The 15,909-nt window shown below is 41.3% G+C and overlaps 1 protein-coding gene across 2 annotated transcripts in view; it reads left to right on the top strand.

Moving 5' to 3' along the window:
• cntn4 (contactin 4) overlaps nucleotides 1-15,909 on the top strand; it is a 208,356-nt gene that overhangs the window by 121,332 nt on the left and 71,115 nt on the right. For both annotated transcript variants that reach the window (XM_086291344.1, XM_086291345.1), the window contains exons 8-9: nucleotides 1,736-1,920; nucleotides 14,175-14,314. In XM_086291344.1, the coding sequence (XP_086147470.1) occupies nucleotides 1,736-1,920; nucleotides 14,175-14,314 (325 nt within the window). The remainder of the gene's footprint in view (nucleotides 1-1,735; nucleotides 1,921-14,174; nucleotides 14,315-15,909) is intronic.

Genomic DNA, 15,909 nt, shown 5'->3' with positions numbered 1-15,909 from the left:
AACAGTCAAGATGTTGATTAACTTTTTAACTTTAATTCAAATTATTTGCATTCACTGCTTATGAATTACAGCATTTTTTATTCACAGTCCCCCACTTTCAGTTCAGTATTTACACAGTTGACTGATAGTGACTGATGTTGAGGGACGCCATTATTAGGCTGAAAAAAATCAAATCAAATCAAATCAAACCAACCTATCAGACAGGTTTTCAAAATTTTAGAAGTAGCCAAATTAACAAAGTAGAAGCAGTGTTATAGTATTAGCATGTATGGCTGCCAATAGAACTGGGTCTCTAGTTTGGATTGGTGTAACAAACAAAGTAGCTGGATGAATTATGAAGTGTACAAGGCTATACTCTGCTCAGCCAAATAGTGGGCATAGTTTGGGGATGGTCCCTTCCTGTTCCAACACGACTTTGCACCAGTGCACAAAGCAAGGTCCATAAAGAGATGGATTAGTAAACTTGGTGTGGAAGATCTTGACTGGCCTGCACAGAGTCCTGACCTCAACCCAATAGAACACCTTTGGCATGTATTAGAGTGGAGACTGCAAGCCAGGCCTTCTTGTCCAACATTACCGTCCTACCTCACAAATGTGCTTCTGAATAATGTTCAAATATTCCCATAAACACACTCGTAAATCTCGTGGAAAGCCTTCCCAGAAGGGTTGAAGCGGTTATAGCTGCAGAGGGTGGGTTGATATCGTATTAAACTCTACGGATTAGGAATAGGATGTCACCAAGTTCATATGCATGTGAAGGCAAACGAGCAAGGCTATGAAGACGTTTCTGCAAGAAACAGTAGACTAGAGTAGATGCAGTTTCTATATTCAAATTGATATTTTTTGTACCATAGAATATAACAAAGGCATCAAGGTTACATTTTATTTAGTTCATTCACCTAATGCACTTATTTTATCTCAGTGTAGGAGTCTTTGCCATTTATCATCAGCAAAGCTTCCCTGCTCTCGGTTTTATTGTGTGCATCTCCTCACATACATGGAGTGGACCAGAGGAGCTCGTCTGCAATAAAAGTTTCTCAGCAACTGTTAAATCATAAAGCGTGCGAGAAAGGAGAGGGAGAGGACGACGGTGACTCATCATCAAACGTTTTAGTCGTCATCTTTTGCAAACAAACGTAGCTTTGGTGCGGCACCTTCAAACAGCGCAATCAGCGCACTACTGCTGATGCCTGGTGTATTCACAGAACAACACACAATTTAAGTTTGTCAGTATCCAGTATCACATCAATTTACAATCCAAATATCAGATCAGTGTAAACCTAATGCTTCATGTATACAAGACACCTTTCCACATAACAGATACTAATATATGCAATCTGCTTAGCTAGATGATTTGAACGCCATCATGTTCTTTATGAAAATTATGGTGCAGGACATTTACAGGGTAAGCCATCTGAATTTGATCCATAGTTCGCAGAGTCTCCTCTTGAAGCTTGGATCTTATAGATTTCAATTCAAGGTTTATTCGAGCACAACATCCACCAGTCTTGAAAATTACTGAAAGAGTGAAGTATGACTCAGTGATGGTTTTACTTATAAAAAGAATACTTTTTAAAAATTTTCTTGCAGATAATTGGTATACACGCTTTCTACATTCTGGCAGCTCATACTCTAATTCTGCTTTATCATTTCCAATAAAGGTAAATGCATATAAACATTTTTGTCTCTTGTGTCACCCTACCAGCTTCAAAAACACATTTACCTCTCTTCACAGCCCAGCACCTTCTATAAGCTGGAGGAGAGTCGACAATGTGCCATTCCCTAGGAAAGTGGACATGAGAAAGGCCAGCGGCGTGCTGGAAATCCCATATTTCCAGCAGGAGGATGCCGGCACGTACGAGTGCGTGGCTGAAAACTCCAGGGGAATGAACACAGTGAAAGGAAAGCTCTCTTTCTACGGTAGGTGATCCAGTCGTGCATGAATATTTGACCACCGTGCACCACATCTGTCAGACCTGCTCAGACTGAAAGGCAGCAAAAGCAGACACAACTTTTTCTCGCAAAGCCGGCTGCGGCGATCAGCAGAGGCTCGGCGTGGCATGCGCGAGGAAAGAGGTTTGTTTTAACGGCACATCAAAATGATTAAAGGCCATCAGCCATGATGCCTCTAATATTTTGATCCAGATTAAAGGGTGATGTAGATGAGGCTGAGCCCTTGGATACGACCTTGTTGGTGAGCCTCGTATTGGGTTTCCACCAGATGGCATCGTGATTCACGTCCAACTTGACGGGAGATCAAAGCTGTTAAATGTACTATACATAGACCAGTGGCACATATGTCAGGGCCTTAATCTGCACAGCAGCATCTGGATCAACGGGAGGGGGGGTTAGGAGATTTCAGTCATTGTTGCTGACAGTGTCACAGTTGATGCCACACCCACTGAGTTCAGATAGTAGAAGTAGAGATTACCAAAGACTATTTAATTCCAAAATTAAACACCGACTGTGAGAAACACTATCTGCAAGTAACACACGCATCTCAACATTTTAAAGGTTTTTTGCTGCTTTTTATTTTTGGCAAAATGATAAATGTGGAGATCTTGATTTATTATTTTGGCGCATATTTGTCACTCTTACATGTTTCAGATCACTGAGTAAAAGAACAGATGAGAAACAAAGACTGTTGTTTCAGTCTGGAAAGGTTTCCGAAGCCATTTTTAAGGCTTTGGAACTTCAGTGAACCACAGCGAGAGCCATTATCCACAAATCGAGAAAACCTTCAACAGGATTGGCCGACCAACCAAAATTACCCCAAGAGCTCATTGATTCATCCAGGAGGTGTCAAGGCGAAACCACCGCTGACCCAAAAGAACACAAAGTCTTGCCTCAGATTTGCCAAAAACATCTCGATGATCCTGAAAGGTTTTCACAAATTACACCTGGTGTAAAACTACCACAGCGTTTCATAGAAAGAACATCATACCAAAAGTCAAATATGGTGGTGGTAGAGTCGTTGGTGCTTCAGGACCTGGAAGACTAGCTGTAATTAATGGAACCATGAATTCTGCTCTCTACCAGAGAATCAATTCATTTCCTGAAGCTCAAAAGCACTTGGGTTATTTAGCAGGACAATGACCTGAAACACACCAGCAAGTTGAATGCAAGTTGAACCTCTGAATGCCTTTAAAAAAAACTAGAGTGGCCTAGTCAAAGTCCAGACTTAAATCTGATTGAGATCTTTTGGGATTAACTTAAACAGTCAATTTCTGCTCAAAAACCTTTCTTCGGTGGCTGAATTAAAGCGGTTTTACAAAGAAGACGGGGCCAAAAGACTTATTGTGAGTCATCACAAAAGTTGCACAGTCAGTTATTGGATTTAGAGGGTAATTAATTTTTCACACAGGACCAGGTAGGTTTGGGCAGCTTTTTTCCCTTAATGAATGAAAACATCATTTAAAAACTTTTGTATTTACTCCGGTTATTTTGACTGAAATTAAAGTTTGTTTGCTGATCGGAAACATGTAAGTGTGACAAATATCCCCCCCCCCAAAAAAAAAAAAGAAAAGAAAAAAAGTATGGAAAGGGGAAAACTTTTACAGCACATAACCCCGAAGGATTTATATATTTGCAAAGAATATATATCCATCTTTCTGTATGCTTAATCATGCTTTTGTCCTTTTTCCCCTCAAACTTCTCTGAAGTTATCAAAGAGGGACTGAAACTTAGGGAGAGAGGAAAGAAAGAAAGAAAGAAAGAAAGAAAGAAAGAAAGAAAGAAAGAAAGAAAGAAAGAAAGAAAGAAAGAAAGAAAGAAAGAATTTAGAGTATTATTTGTGTAGCCACACTGTTAGATAAAAGAATTCTAGTAAAAGTCAATTTATGTTCCTACAGGAAGAATCTGTGTCCAGGTGCCTATGTGTACCTTTTGAGAGGTCAAAAAGGTAAATACATTTTCTGAAAGAGTAAAGGGTACATATTTGCACTGTTTCTCTTAGATTTTATGGTACAGTATCCAAAGACAGTCCGTGTTCTGCCAAATACAAAAAGAAATAAGGTTAAAAATAATTTTACTCTTAGGTTTTAAGGCTATACTGAATATTTAAGTCAGATGAAAAGCATGTAATCCATTCTGACAAGTTTCATTCTGTATCCATCATGTGTATCAGCTGCGTGGTGGTTTTTCTCCTTGTGCGCCGCATTATTCCTGCAGTCTGAAGACGTGTGTTAGAAGTGCATGAATAAGTAAATATAAAAGATCTAAATTTTAAATGAAGGGGAACCCTGTACCCAATTTCTGACTTTTTTTTAAAGTTCTGGTTTTATACCATTACATAAATTGTTACCAGAGGTTAAACATTGGTCTCTGCAATTCTATGAAAAATAAGTATCCCAGTGCTCCAATAGTTTGTAGCAGCATGACTTTGTCAGGCTCTCACACCGTTTAGAGGAATTTTGGTCCACTCTTCTTTACAAAATGACATCAGTTCATTGACCTTTGCAGGTATTTGTTTAAACATAGCTCTCTGAGAGCATTTTCACACCTTTTGTTGGTCTACTTTTCACACAGATGAAAATCCAAGTGAGCAAAAATGCGTCATTACAAGCCACGCGAGAATGTTCAGTCAGCTTACTGGGTAGATGTGTCCTGGGCTGGAGCAACAAAAGCAATTAGGAGAACATGGAGAATTTACATTCATTTCATGGCTAGTTGCTGGCCAAGAGAGACCTCTGGACAGCTATAGTAATTCAATTCAATTCAATTTTATTTATACAGCGCCAAATCACAACGACAGTCGCCTCAAGGCGCTTTATATTGTAAGGTAGACCCTATAATAATACATACAGAGAAAAACCCAACAATCACCCCCTATGAGCAAGCACTTTGGCGACAGTGGGAAGGAAAAAACTCCCTTTGAACAGGAAGAAACCTCTGACAGAACCAGGCTCAGGGAGGGGCGGGGCCATCTGCTGTGACCGGTTGGCGTGAGATATAGTACATTGCCACATCCTAGCATGCGAAGCATACATGGCTATGGGAAGTTTTTTTAGCTCAAACTTGCAATGCACATCTGGTACTTTTTCATTCATTCTGCTTTTTGCTTCTGTCCTTGGGACCATTGCCCTGTTGCATGACCCAGTTTTAACCACACTTGTGTTGAACAGATAGTCTCACTTTTGACTATATCGAGTTTATGGTCAACTCAAAGACTGTAAGATGCCTGGGTGCTGCAGCTGCAAAACAAGCCCAAATCATCACCCCTCCACCACCATCCCTGCTATGCTATCTTTAGCAACATTGGCCAAGAAAAAGAGATTTTCCCCTGGCAACGTTTCCAAACAAGCCATATGTCTTCTAATTGTACTGTCATGAACTTTAACATGCTAACTGAGGCCTGTAGCTCGAAAACGCTCGAGCGTTTTTTCCTGTTTCTCTGAACGTTGCATGGCCTGGCTTTGTGGTGAATTCCTATGAAAGCATTAGGGGTGTACTTAGTTTTTCGAATGACTTTATCTTCAAATTGTATGTGTAAATTATCTTGGTAACTGTTCGAAACAGCTGCTAATGCAGTTTTGAATAACCAGATCAAACTGTGCTGTTACATTCATGTTTGCAGCAACATTTGAACCAGGATATTTCATTTCCACCAAGGTCTTTGAGACTGTTTACTTGTGCTTTTCACATTCTGTGGCGTTTCCTCCCACCTCGACATCTCTCTGTTTTCTTCCTTCTTATTTTCTCCCCTTCCAGTCCTGCTGTGTCAGCCGTCACAAATAACTCATTTGAGGCATTAAACAATTTGCCGTTATTTATAACAGCCCTGGAAGCACTTAGCCTCGCTCACTCTAACGGGCCAGGAGCACGCTGTGATCCGCCAATGCTTGATTCGTCCCTCTGAGCCACCTTTCCTCTCTCAGTTTTGATGGCTTTTGTCAGTCTCTCCCTCTCTCTCACCCCTGCTGTCTGCAGCCAGGTGATAAAAATCAGTAATCTTATTTTGAACTCCCTTTGAATTAAGCCTTTGAGACATTCGTCAGCAGTGTAAGCCAATGGGGGGAATCGATAAGGGTATCTCTTGTACATCTAAGCAAGCTACAGTGAAAGGCGAGCATGGCTTTTGTGTTAGACAGGAAGGAATGAAGGTGTTACTTTATGGAGGCACATCGGTCACACTTTTAATACCACTCTTGATGTACTAAGAGACAGAAGCACTGCTTTGTTTTTCTCTCTAATACACAGAAAATGTGAAGGAGCTATGTTTGTAATACAACAGCATTTTTACAGGAGGTTTCCATCTCTTCTTTCCTGTCTTCATGTATTTTAATAAATAAACGATTTAGCTTGAGGCCAAAGCAGATTTGCAAAATCAGCTGCACCTTGTGATCATATTGTTTTTTCTCCTTATTAGTCATAATTCTGTACTGGATGAAGTTCCTAACAGCAAATCCAAGCCATAGACAAAAAGGTTTGTTAAATTTCCCCTGTGAAGAAAACGCTTTGAAAAGAAATGGGCTTTTGCTCACTTGCTGATGTCGATATTACTCAGAGGGGAAGTAAATGCAGAACTGTGACAGGTTAGTTTCCCTGTTGTGTTCCCATTTGTGTTTTTGCTGGCTTACCGCTGCATTATCTCGTAGTGATTCCACCGATAAGGCAAATTCCCATCTTTCCTCTGCTTTAGCCTCTTGACGTCGCACCTGATTGTTTGTGTGCTTAGCCCCGGCGCAGGCTGGGACGGGCTGCCGGCTTTCATTTGGCAAGCGTTTTCTGAGGGTCGATGCGCGCGCAGCAGGTGAGGGATAGAGCGAAGGATGCTGACAGCGAGGGGGGGCAAAGAACAACGATGACAATGCGGCTCAGAAAAATGTGGTGGGTGGGAGCAGCCCAGTCAGACTCTGATGGAGAGCTGGTGTAGCATGAATGGATGTTAGGCTAAATAAGTGGTGATGGTAACGTTTATAGAAAGTCTAGTTTCACATCTTTCCCATTTGTTGCAGCAAATGTATACAGGCACATATGGTGCAGCTGACTGAATGCCTGCAAAGCCTGCACTCATGTACAGCATCAATATGAATTTAGTGATTTTGTGTTTACTGCATATAGAAAACACCTCAAGCAAAGAATAAAAAAAAATGGTCAATTTTGTTTTTATATAGTGATAACACTGATAGGAAACCAGGGGCAATGGGTTTAATTTCCAGGCCCTGAAAATCAGGCACAGTTCTGTGGTGGAAATCTCTCCATGGACTCAGGAACAAGTCTTTGTTTGCTCACAAGTTTTCACGTCCCCCCTGTGTGTGAGTGGGTTTGATTCCACTGTCCAGAGACAGGCTTGTTAAATAAACTGGTGATTCTAGATTGGCTGTAGGTGCACATGAGTGTGAATTATTGTCTGTGTGTCTGTGTGTGTTAGCTCTGCAGCACACCGGTGACCTGTGCGGGGTGTACCCCACCTCTCACCCAATCTCAGCTGGAACAGGTTGTAATGCATGCAGGAGCAACATAATGTAGTCGATGTCTTTTTCCAGGTCTCTGTCATTTCAGCAACAATTCCAAACTATGTTCTGCACACATTCCAGCAGCAGGAGCTAACCTGGCATGCCTTGACTTCAAACCTGTCACCCACTGAAAACGTTTGGAGCATTTTGAAGCGATGAAGATATCCGCCGAGGCCCAAACTGTTGAGCAGAAACATTCATATTTACCAAGAATATGAAAACATTTTACTTTCAAAATTAAATCACTACGTCTCCTCTTTTCCCAAATGCTTACAGAGGCTGGTTGAAAGCATTTGGTGTTATAGCAGCGGGCATGTAAATGCAACATTAAAACGAAACAAAACAGGAAAAACAGCTAGATCCATCCATCCATCTTCTGTGAGTTGAGTCTTACGGGCTGGAGCCTATCCTAGCTTTAATATGACGAGAGGCAGGAAGAAGCTGGAGTACCTCGATGGAACATGCAAGCTCATACATACATCTGACACGAGCCCAGGACCTTTTTGCTGTGAGGTGACAGTGCAAACCGCTGCACCACCGTGCTGCTGTTGAAAATAATATTCCAATATAATATATGCTCATACTGCATGAATGCATACAACCCAATAGGGTAACATTTTATACAAGGAAAGCCCATTCCATTTAAGCTTTCAGAGTTTGGAAGGTAGATGATACAGTGTATGTCTGTGTTCTCAGTCATCCAGGCCATTGTAGTCTAAGGAGCTTGGAAAGAAAATCGTCTGGACTTCTTTAAGTTGCTTGAAGACGTTCTCTCAACCGAGAAGATTCTTCAGTTCTAGGGTCAAATGGTGGAGAGATCCCTTCCCAGACGCCTTAACGCCAACACACACCCTGGGCCTTTTGACCTCAGGCAATAACATGATAGGGTGGGGATAGGATTCACAGCGGGTTCACCCGAAACCTTGGCTGAGGTTACGTCTACGCTAATTCGTCTACAAATGCTCCGCATCCACACTGTCATTTTCAGTCGTTTTCGAAAAGAAACGACTGAAAACGCTTATGTTCTGCACAGCGAATGCATGAAACGTAAGACGATTCGACCTACGTCATTTCCGTCTTCTGTTTATTTAGTTTCCGGCTCTTTAAAATGTCGCAGCAAACTGTCGAGGAAAAGCACCGGGTTTTTTTAAATGGACTGACAATGAGATGGAGTTGTTGCTGTGAGTAACACAAGAGTACAACGTTGCAAAAGCGAGCAAGAATAAAGACTACAATGCCATCCGCCATCTTAGTTGAATTGGTCACATGACTGCATCATATAAGTAAAATGCGTCATTGTTTTCAAAAGACGTTTTTCATCGCCTTTGGAGAACATTTTCAAAAAAGCTCCGTGTTCCTTGACCAAAAACGCCGTCTCAGTGTGGACAGAAGGCCAAAACGGAGAGAAAAAGATGCGTTTTCAAACAAAAACATATTAGCATGGACATGGCCTGATTGTGACCTACACCCATTTTCAAACCCTGGCTCGTGTGATTAGGTAGAGTAACAACAGGGGGTCCATGTCCTTCTTGCAGGACACTCCCATTGGGCTTAAATCTGGGACTCTCCACCATTTGACCTTAGACCTGAAGACGCTTCTCGGATGAGAGGTGAAATGTCTTCAAGCAACTTACAGAAGTCCAGACGCTTTTCTTTGCAAGCTCCTTAGACTATGATACAGTGCACAAAGGAACGTTGGAATCTGTTGAGTTAGCAGAGCTCAGCGGTAAATCTGCCCAGTTTCTTTGAAATGTGTTAGTGGCTTCAAAATAAGAGTGAACATATACATTCAGAAAGCAGTGTTTTTTTTGGAAATTTAATATTTGAATTGTTTTACTGCTTTACAATTAAATATAGAGTTTAAACAACGGACAGCTCAGAGTGTGTATGTTTGTGTGTTCCTTCACATAATTAGCCCTGTTGTCCAAGCTTAAATTTAAAGCAACTACACATTTTTTCTTTAAATCACTGACATGTGGCCTCACTGTTGTGATAATGTATCGCAAGACGAATCAAAACGTTAGCGAATCGATATTTTGCCCCGGACCTATTTGAGAATAACGTGTCTTCTCTGTGGCAGGATAAAAAAACTGAAGATTCATCTTCCAGCAGCTTTTAGTTTAAAAGAAATTCATCACTTTTCCCCCCTCAGCTGCACTGACAACAACAACACTGGCTCCATACGAGTCAGATGTTAGTGATCTCAACCAACTTCGTGCATGATTTTAGCGGCACATGATCCACAAACACAAATCGCTCTTTCATACTGGCCGGATTTTGATGTCGTATCAGTGCAAGACTCCAGCATAGCTAAACAAAACTACACAAATACCCCCTCTGGTTGCCTCATCTACCTCTTGTTACCAGACTTTTTTGTCTCTCTCTTTCCCAACACACACACGGGCCCACGCGCGCACACTTTGACTACATGCTGAATGTGTAATGCACAGAGATAGTGGGATTTGCAGCCACTGAATTTCTCCGTGTTCTCCTGTGTATCACGCTTTACTTGAAGGCAAAATACTGTATAGCGAAGCCAATTAGAGCAGGATTTGTACTGTAAGTGAAAAGGTCAGTCCTTGACGGTGACATTAGGCAGAGGTGTGGACTCGAGTCACATGACTTGGACTCGAGTCAGACTCGAGTCATTAATTTTATGACTTTAGACTTGACTTGAAAAAATGTTGTAAGACTTGTGACTTGACTTGGACTTTTACACCAATGACTTGGGACTTGAATTGGACTTGAACCGGTTTACTTGAAAAGACTTGATATTTCACCCCAAATATAAAATTTAACATGCATATTATATAGAGATTGAAAATGTGACGTCATTCACGGGTAAAACCGCAAAGGATTCTGGGAACTCGTGGCAAGAGGTACTAGCGCACGCAGGCTTTCAATTGAACTCAGTCACACAGCGATAAAAAGAAACACAAAAATGTCAAGAAGCTGTTGTATTATTAACTGCAATAGCCGGTCGCATGACAGCCACGGGAAGCCGACGGGTAAAGAGATCGGTTGTTATCGGATTACGTCGTTGAAGAGAAATTGTTCGAGCCATGTTTCCGAAGTAACAAAGACGCGACGGATGGCCTGGATTGCAGCCATTCAAAGACCAAATATAACGTCCCAGAACACTCCAGCTCACAGGTTAGTCTGCTCCAAGCATTTACACGAAGGTCAGTGTTTTTTAGTAGTTAATACGTCATTTTCATAACATAATTAGTGATATAGGTTACAAGCAAGTCTGGCGCTGAACAGAAATCGTCGCGCTATGCTCCTTTATTTATTGTGCATAAATAGTGAATTGTCCTGACACAATATTGCGTTTCGCTTCTGTTATTATGGTACATTGACAAAAACATATACTTTTATTCACAGGATAAAACAGTTGTTTTGTATCACTAATTGTCCAGTACGATTACAGCATACAATATTATTGTCACTGCTACATTTCTGTAATGAACCAGAAATTATTTCCACTACTAATTAATTACCGTTGAGCTCAAAGGTTATATTAATAAACGGTTAACGAATGTGTATTTATGAAGACAATTTGTGAGACTGGTAAACTTATGATACGTACGATGGTCTTTCGTTCTACACGGTGCATTTCAAGGTCCTGTACCCATCCGTCGGTAAACTGTACCTGGGCTTGTTGCAGTGACCGGAAGTTACTAAACTTCATGAGTGTATGCACTCACTCCAAGAACCGTATGATTATAAATATGCATATAAATATGCTACAATGAGATAGCTGACTTCATCTAACTAGCAAATGTTTTCCAGGCTACGTTGGTGATGCAGTTTTTTTTAATGTGTATGATATTTTTGTCATGCGATTTTAAAGCTGGTCCTACAACCGCATCCAAGAATAACATGCAGCTTATCTCAGAACTGTCGGTGAAAATTATTCTTGGAGCTAGGTTTAATTGAGCTGCATTTTAAAGAGGTGCAATTTCACAATTTGTGTATATTTTCTAAGTTCACTATTTTGTCATGTGTTGAGAAAAACACAGATTTAAAAATTACATGGTCTAATATTTACATTTAGCATAACTGCAACATGCTTTTTTTCGTTTGTTTTTTTTTTAAAGACTGGAAAGGACTTGAAATTCAAAATTTCAGACTTGTGACTTTACTCGGACTTTTACACCAGTGACTTGAGACTCGACTCTGACTTGCCTGACATTACTTGAGACTTGACTTGAGACTTGAGGATAAAGACTTGAGACTTACTCGAGACTTGCAAAACAATGACTTGGTCCCACCTCTGACATTAAGTGAGATCTGTGGAATGGAAAAGTGTGGTCAGCTATTCCTCTTGTCCTGCTACTGGCCTTGTGTGATATAGGATGATAGTGGCTGGACCTACATATCAAGAGGAACGCACAGAACATTACACACAGGGAGAGCTTTAAAGATCTAGTTTTATGTACCTCTTTTCCAGCTTAGTCATTAACCAGCCCTGAGTTACTTGCATGACACAGCAAGAATCAATTCTCCCTCCGTATAATTATACCATTATTTACCGAGACTGTATTGAATGGAGCGTTTTTATGGTGCCGGTGCCCACCCTAATGAATATGGATCTGGTTTTCATCCTTTTTGTTCAGATATAAGAACACTTGGAAAGTAAAAGAAAGCATAAAAGGAGTTCAGTGATCTTTTTACATTTTTTTTAGCTCCAGTCAAAGGCAGTAGATGTGTAATTCAGGGTTTGTTACTGCACTTCAATGAAGACAGATGTTATCATTCACTTGTTGGTTAATTAATGCAGACGTGTGGAGAGAGAGTGTGGACCCAAGTGCAGACACAGACGGTGAGAGACTTAAAGTGAAAGCGAGCCTTTATTACAGCGAGGCAAAGGAGAGAATGACAAAACTGGGAAAAACCTTAAAACAAATATAAGGAAATTAAAGACCGAATACGAAAACCTGAGACAAGGAACAATGAACCTGGAACATGGAGAAATGCAGCAGGTGATACACAGTTGATCCGGCGACAAACAGAGGAAGACAAAAGGCTTAAATACACAGAGGGTTAACGAGGGAATGAGACACAGGAGGAGACACACACAACTGGGAGAAATCACACGCAACGAGACCGGGAGAAGCAAAACTAGAAAAGCCTGACATAGCGCAGGGGACTGTCAAAGTAAAACAGGAAACACGAGACAGTGAAAAGCACAGACATGAAACCATAACTTGACTAGATGTGACACAAGGAACAAAGGGGAAGTACGGAGACAGAGATCAAGAGACTAGAAACTAAATAACAACGACATGAAAGACTATTAATAATTCAAAAACACAAAACGCCGGCTCACAGACCCAGGCCCATGACACTCACGTCACTACGCCTCAAATGTATGCACATATACAAATGTGTGTGTGTGTGTGTGTGTGTGTGTGTGTGTGTGTGTGTGTGTGTGTGTGTGTGTGTGTATACACACATATATAATGCACATACTCACTGGCCACTTCATTAGGTACAGCTGTTCAAGTACTCATTGATGAGTCGTTCACGTGGCAGCAGCTCACTGCATTATGGCATGTAGAGATGGAAGAAAGGAGATTTTTTTGAGTGAACATGGTGTGCTTGTTGGTGCCAGGCAGGTTGGTCTGACTATATCTGGTGGTCTACTGGGCAGAAGGTTTTCATAAGACCCTGTGCAGTTCTGTGAAAAGCCTGATTGAAACTTTGCGTTTGGACCTTAAGAGAGCCGTGCATATGTGAATGCCCACAAACCTCGATGAGCTGAAGCAACTTTGTAAAGACGAGCCAAAAGTGCAAATATGTGAGAGACTGATAAAGTAAAGGATTACTTCATGTTAGTGCTGATAAATGTGCTTCTGCACGCCGAATGACGGGGATGTTAGTTTTTCACAGGACTGCTTAGAGTCCTGTGAAATCTTTCTTATTCACTGTGTAAATCCCTGCACTTGTAATAGTGCTTCTAATTGTGAAAATCTCCCACGCCCTTATGTGTGGGTCATGGATATAGAAGATGCAGAGGAGAAAAGAGGATGGATGGATGGTATGATGGTTGTCTACTGTAGTTCTTCCCCTGTTGCGTTGGAAGAAGGGTGTGACGTGTGAGGCTGATGAGTGTATTTGACTAAATGTCAGACTAATCAGAAGGTTGGTGGTTCAATCCCTGTCTTCTCGAGTCTGTATGCCAAAGCATCCTTGGACAAGATACTGAACGCTGAGTTGCCCCTGGTTCTTTGGAGCATGAATGTGTGTGAATGTTAGGTGCAATAGCATGCACTTAGATGCAGAAAAATAGGTGCTTGTGTGAATGAGACATGTTGTGTACAGTGCTTTGAGTACTTGAGTAGGAAAGTCCTATAGAAGACCAGTCCAGTGAAAGTGTAGTACTACACATGCATGTTTATTTCAGGTACTGTGTAAATTTCCTCATCAGCAGGCATTCACTGTCAATGACAAGGAAATGACAAAATAAGTGTAACACTTCAGGAATCCACAAAACATCCAAACATGTTGATGGCTTTGGATCACGCTGTCTGAAAGAAACGCTTTATTTCGGTAGCACCAACTTAAGCACTGATATGACATCTTTTGTGCACGGTACTTTTGTGGGTTAACCATAGTGTTTTGCTGCATGTATGAGGTGTTTTGAGAACATCAGATTTGTGAATTGAAAAAAAAGTGTTCACTCTAATTGCCTCGTACTTCCGCTCTTTCCAGCTCCTCCTCATCTCATCGAGACGCCCCAAGATGTCCAGAAGCTCATCGACGACTCGCTGGCGTGGGAGTGCAAAGCCACCGGGAAGCCCAAGCCTTCATACAGGTGGATGAAGAACGGGGAAAACCTGGAGTCTACCGAGGTGAGAGCTCCCGGCGACCCGCGTGTTTTTAGAACTGAAGAAAAGGGCTAGACCTTCTTCGGCAGCTTCGCGACAGATGTTTCTCACACACTCCGCGCTGCCGAATGAAGGATTGGAGCAGCCATGTACTGTACTTTCAGAGCTTTATTGCGCTGCTTGTTCAAGCTTTACTGACTAATTACCTTGCATTATATTCTTCTTCATTACAACACAGTGCCTCCTGTTCAGTTTATGTTACTCACTTCTGCAAAACAGCATTTATTTCAAAGGAATTAAACTGTGTCTGCTGTGCTGAGAGACGAAACTGTAAGCAGGCCAAGTACAGTGATGTAAGAGCCACCCTAATCTTCTGCTAAATCTCTCCACGCCGAGCGCGGTTATTAATCCTGTGCCACCAAAGAAGAAAAATACAAGATTCTCTATACAAACATTGTATATCCTACTTTCATTTTAGCTCGCCGCCCCCCTCCGGGTCCCCATTATGAGTCCGGTGATGAGAGATGAGTCTATTAGGACCAGCCTACTTCCACACCTAACTTTAACTGAACTCTGCTGTTGGCATTTGCAAAAATATGATCCCCTGTATTTGTTATTTATGTTGGATTATGATATCAGATCATTTAGTCAGGTTGTTTGGAAAATAACGATTGGACATTCAGGCACAGCGTGCACCTGATAAATAAACAGGCATTATGTTAATTTGCTTCATTATGCAAGAAAGGCGACAAACACACCAGAGGATATCGATCAGTACTTGAATGTTATACATGTGGTTGAAATGAACTCTGTGTGTTGTTATTACTGGAGGCAGTACTCCACACAGCACAGGCTTTTTCATATAAAAAAACTGATTTGGCTTGCCATCAGGGGAGAGTAATCAACAACCTGTTTAGCCAATGGCAAACGCTTTTATCAGCACCTCTTATGAGGTAAGGCTCTTGTGTTTTCGGTGTGTGAGAGTAATCATGTTATTGTTTTTCTTATTTGGCAGTTTCTTAAAAACAGTAAACAACAAAGCATTTGATTGATCCCGTTTGACTCCCTGTGACCTTACTGCTTCTTTCTCTGTTTACTGGAGGTGCAATGACAAGTCCAACAAATGTAAATAAACCCATATTTTGTTCACAATGAGCGACTAAGGGTTGATAATATTATTGGGCATAGACAGAGTTTTTTGCTCAAGTAAAAATGAGCAGAGGTTCAGCAATCTGCAAAATTGTAAAACTGTTTGAATATCTTATTATTTACAGTACATAATATCATCAAAAGATTGTGAGAGTCTGGAGAACAAGGTACAAAGCAGAAACTCAATATTCAAGGCCCATAATCTTCTCCCGTGGCGTTGCATCAAAAACATGCACGATCCTGGCATGGAGATCACCGCACAGACTCCGAAACACTTCCAGAAACCGCTGTCTGTGACCACAGTTTACAGTGCCATCCTCGAATGCAGGTTAATCTGCTCCATCAAGCAAAAAAGACGCTACAAAATCAGGAATGTTGCAGTCTTCTCTTTCTCTAAACTTACTGAATCCAGGAATGAAGCTAGGAAACACGGTTTGAACACAAGAAAAGTGGAAAACTGTTCCGTGGTG

Source organism: Aulonocara sp. 'chitande type north' Nkhata Bay, linkage group LG5, assembly GCF_057382095.1.
Source record: "Aulonocara sp. 'chitande type north' Nkhata Bay isolate Kocher_YH1m ecotype deep benthic linkage group LG5, A_spYH_male_GT1.1, whole genome shotgun sequence".
In the NCBI taxonomy this organism is placed as follows: Eukaryota; Metazoa; Chordata; class Actinopteri; order Cichliformes; family Cichlidae; genus Aulonocara; species Aulonocara sp. 'chitande type north' Nkhata Bay.
Note: the sequence above shows the minus strand (reverse complement) of the source record. Positions and strands in the feature narration are given on the sequence as shown.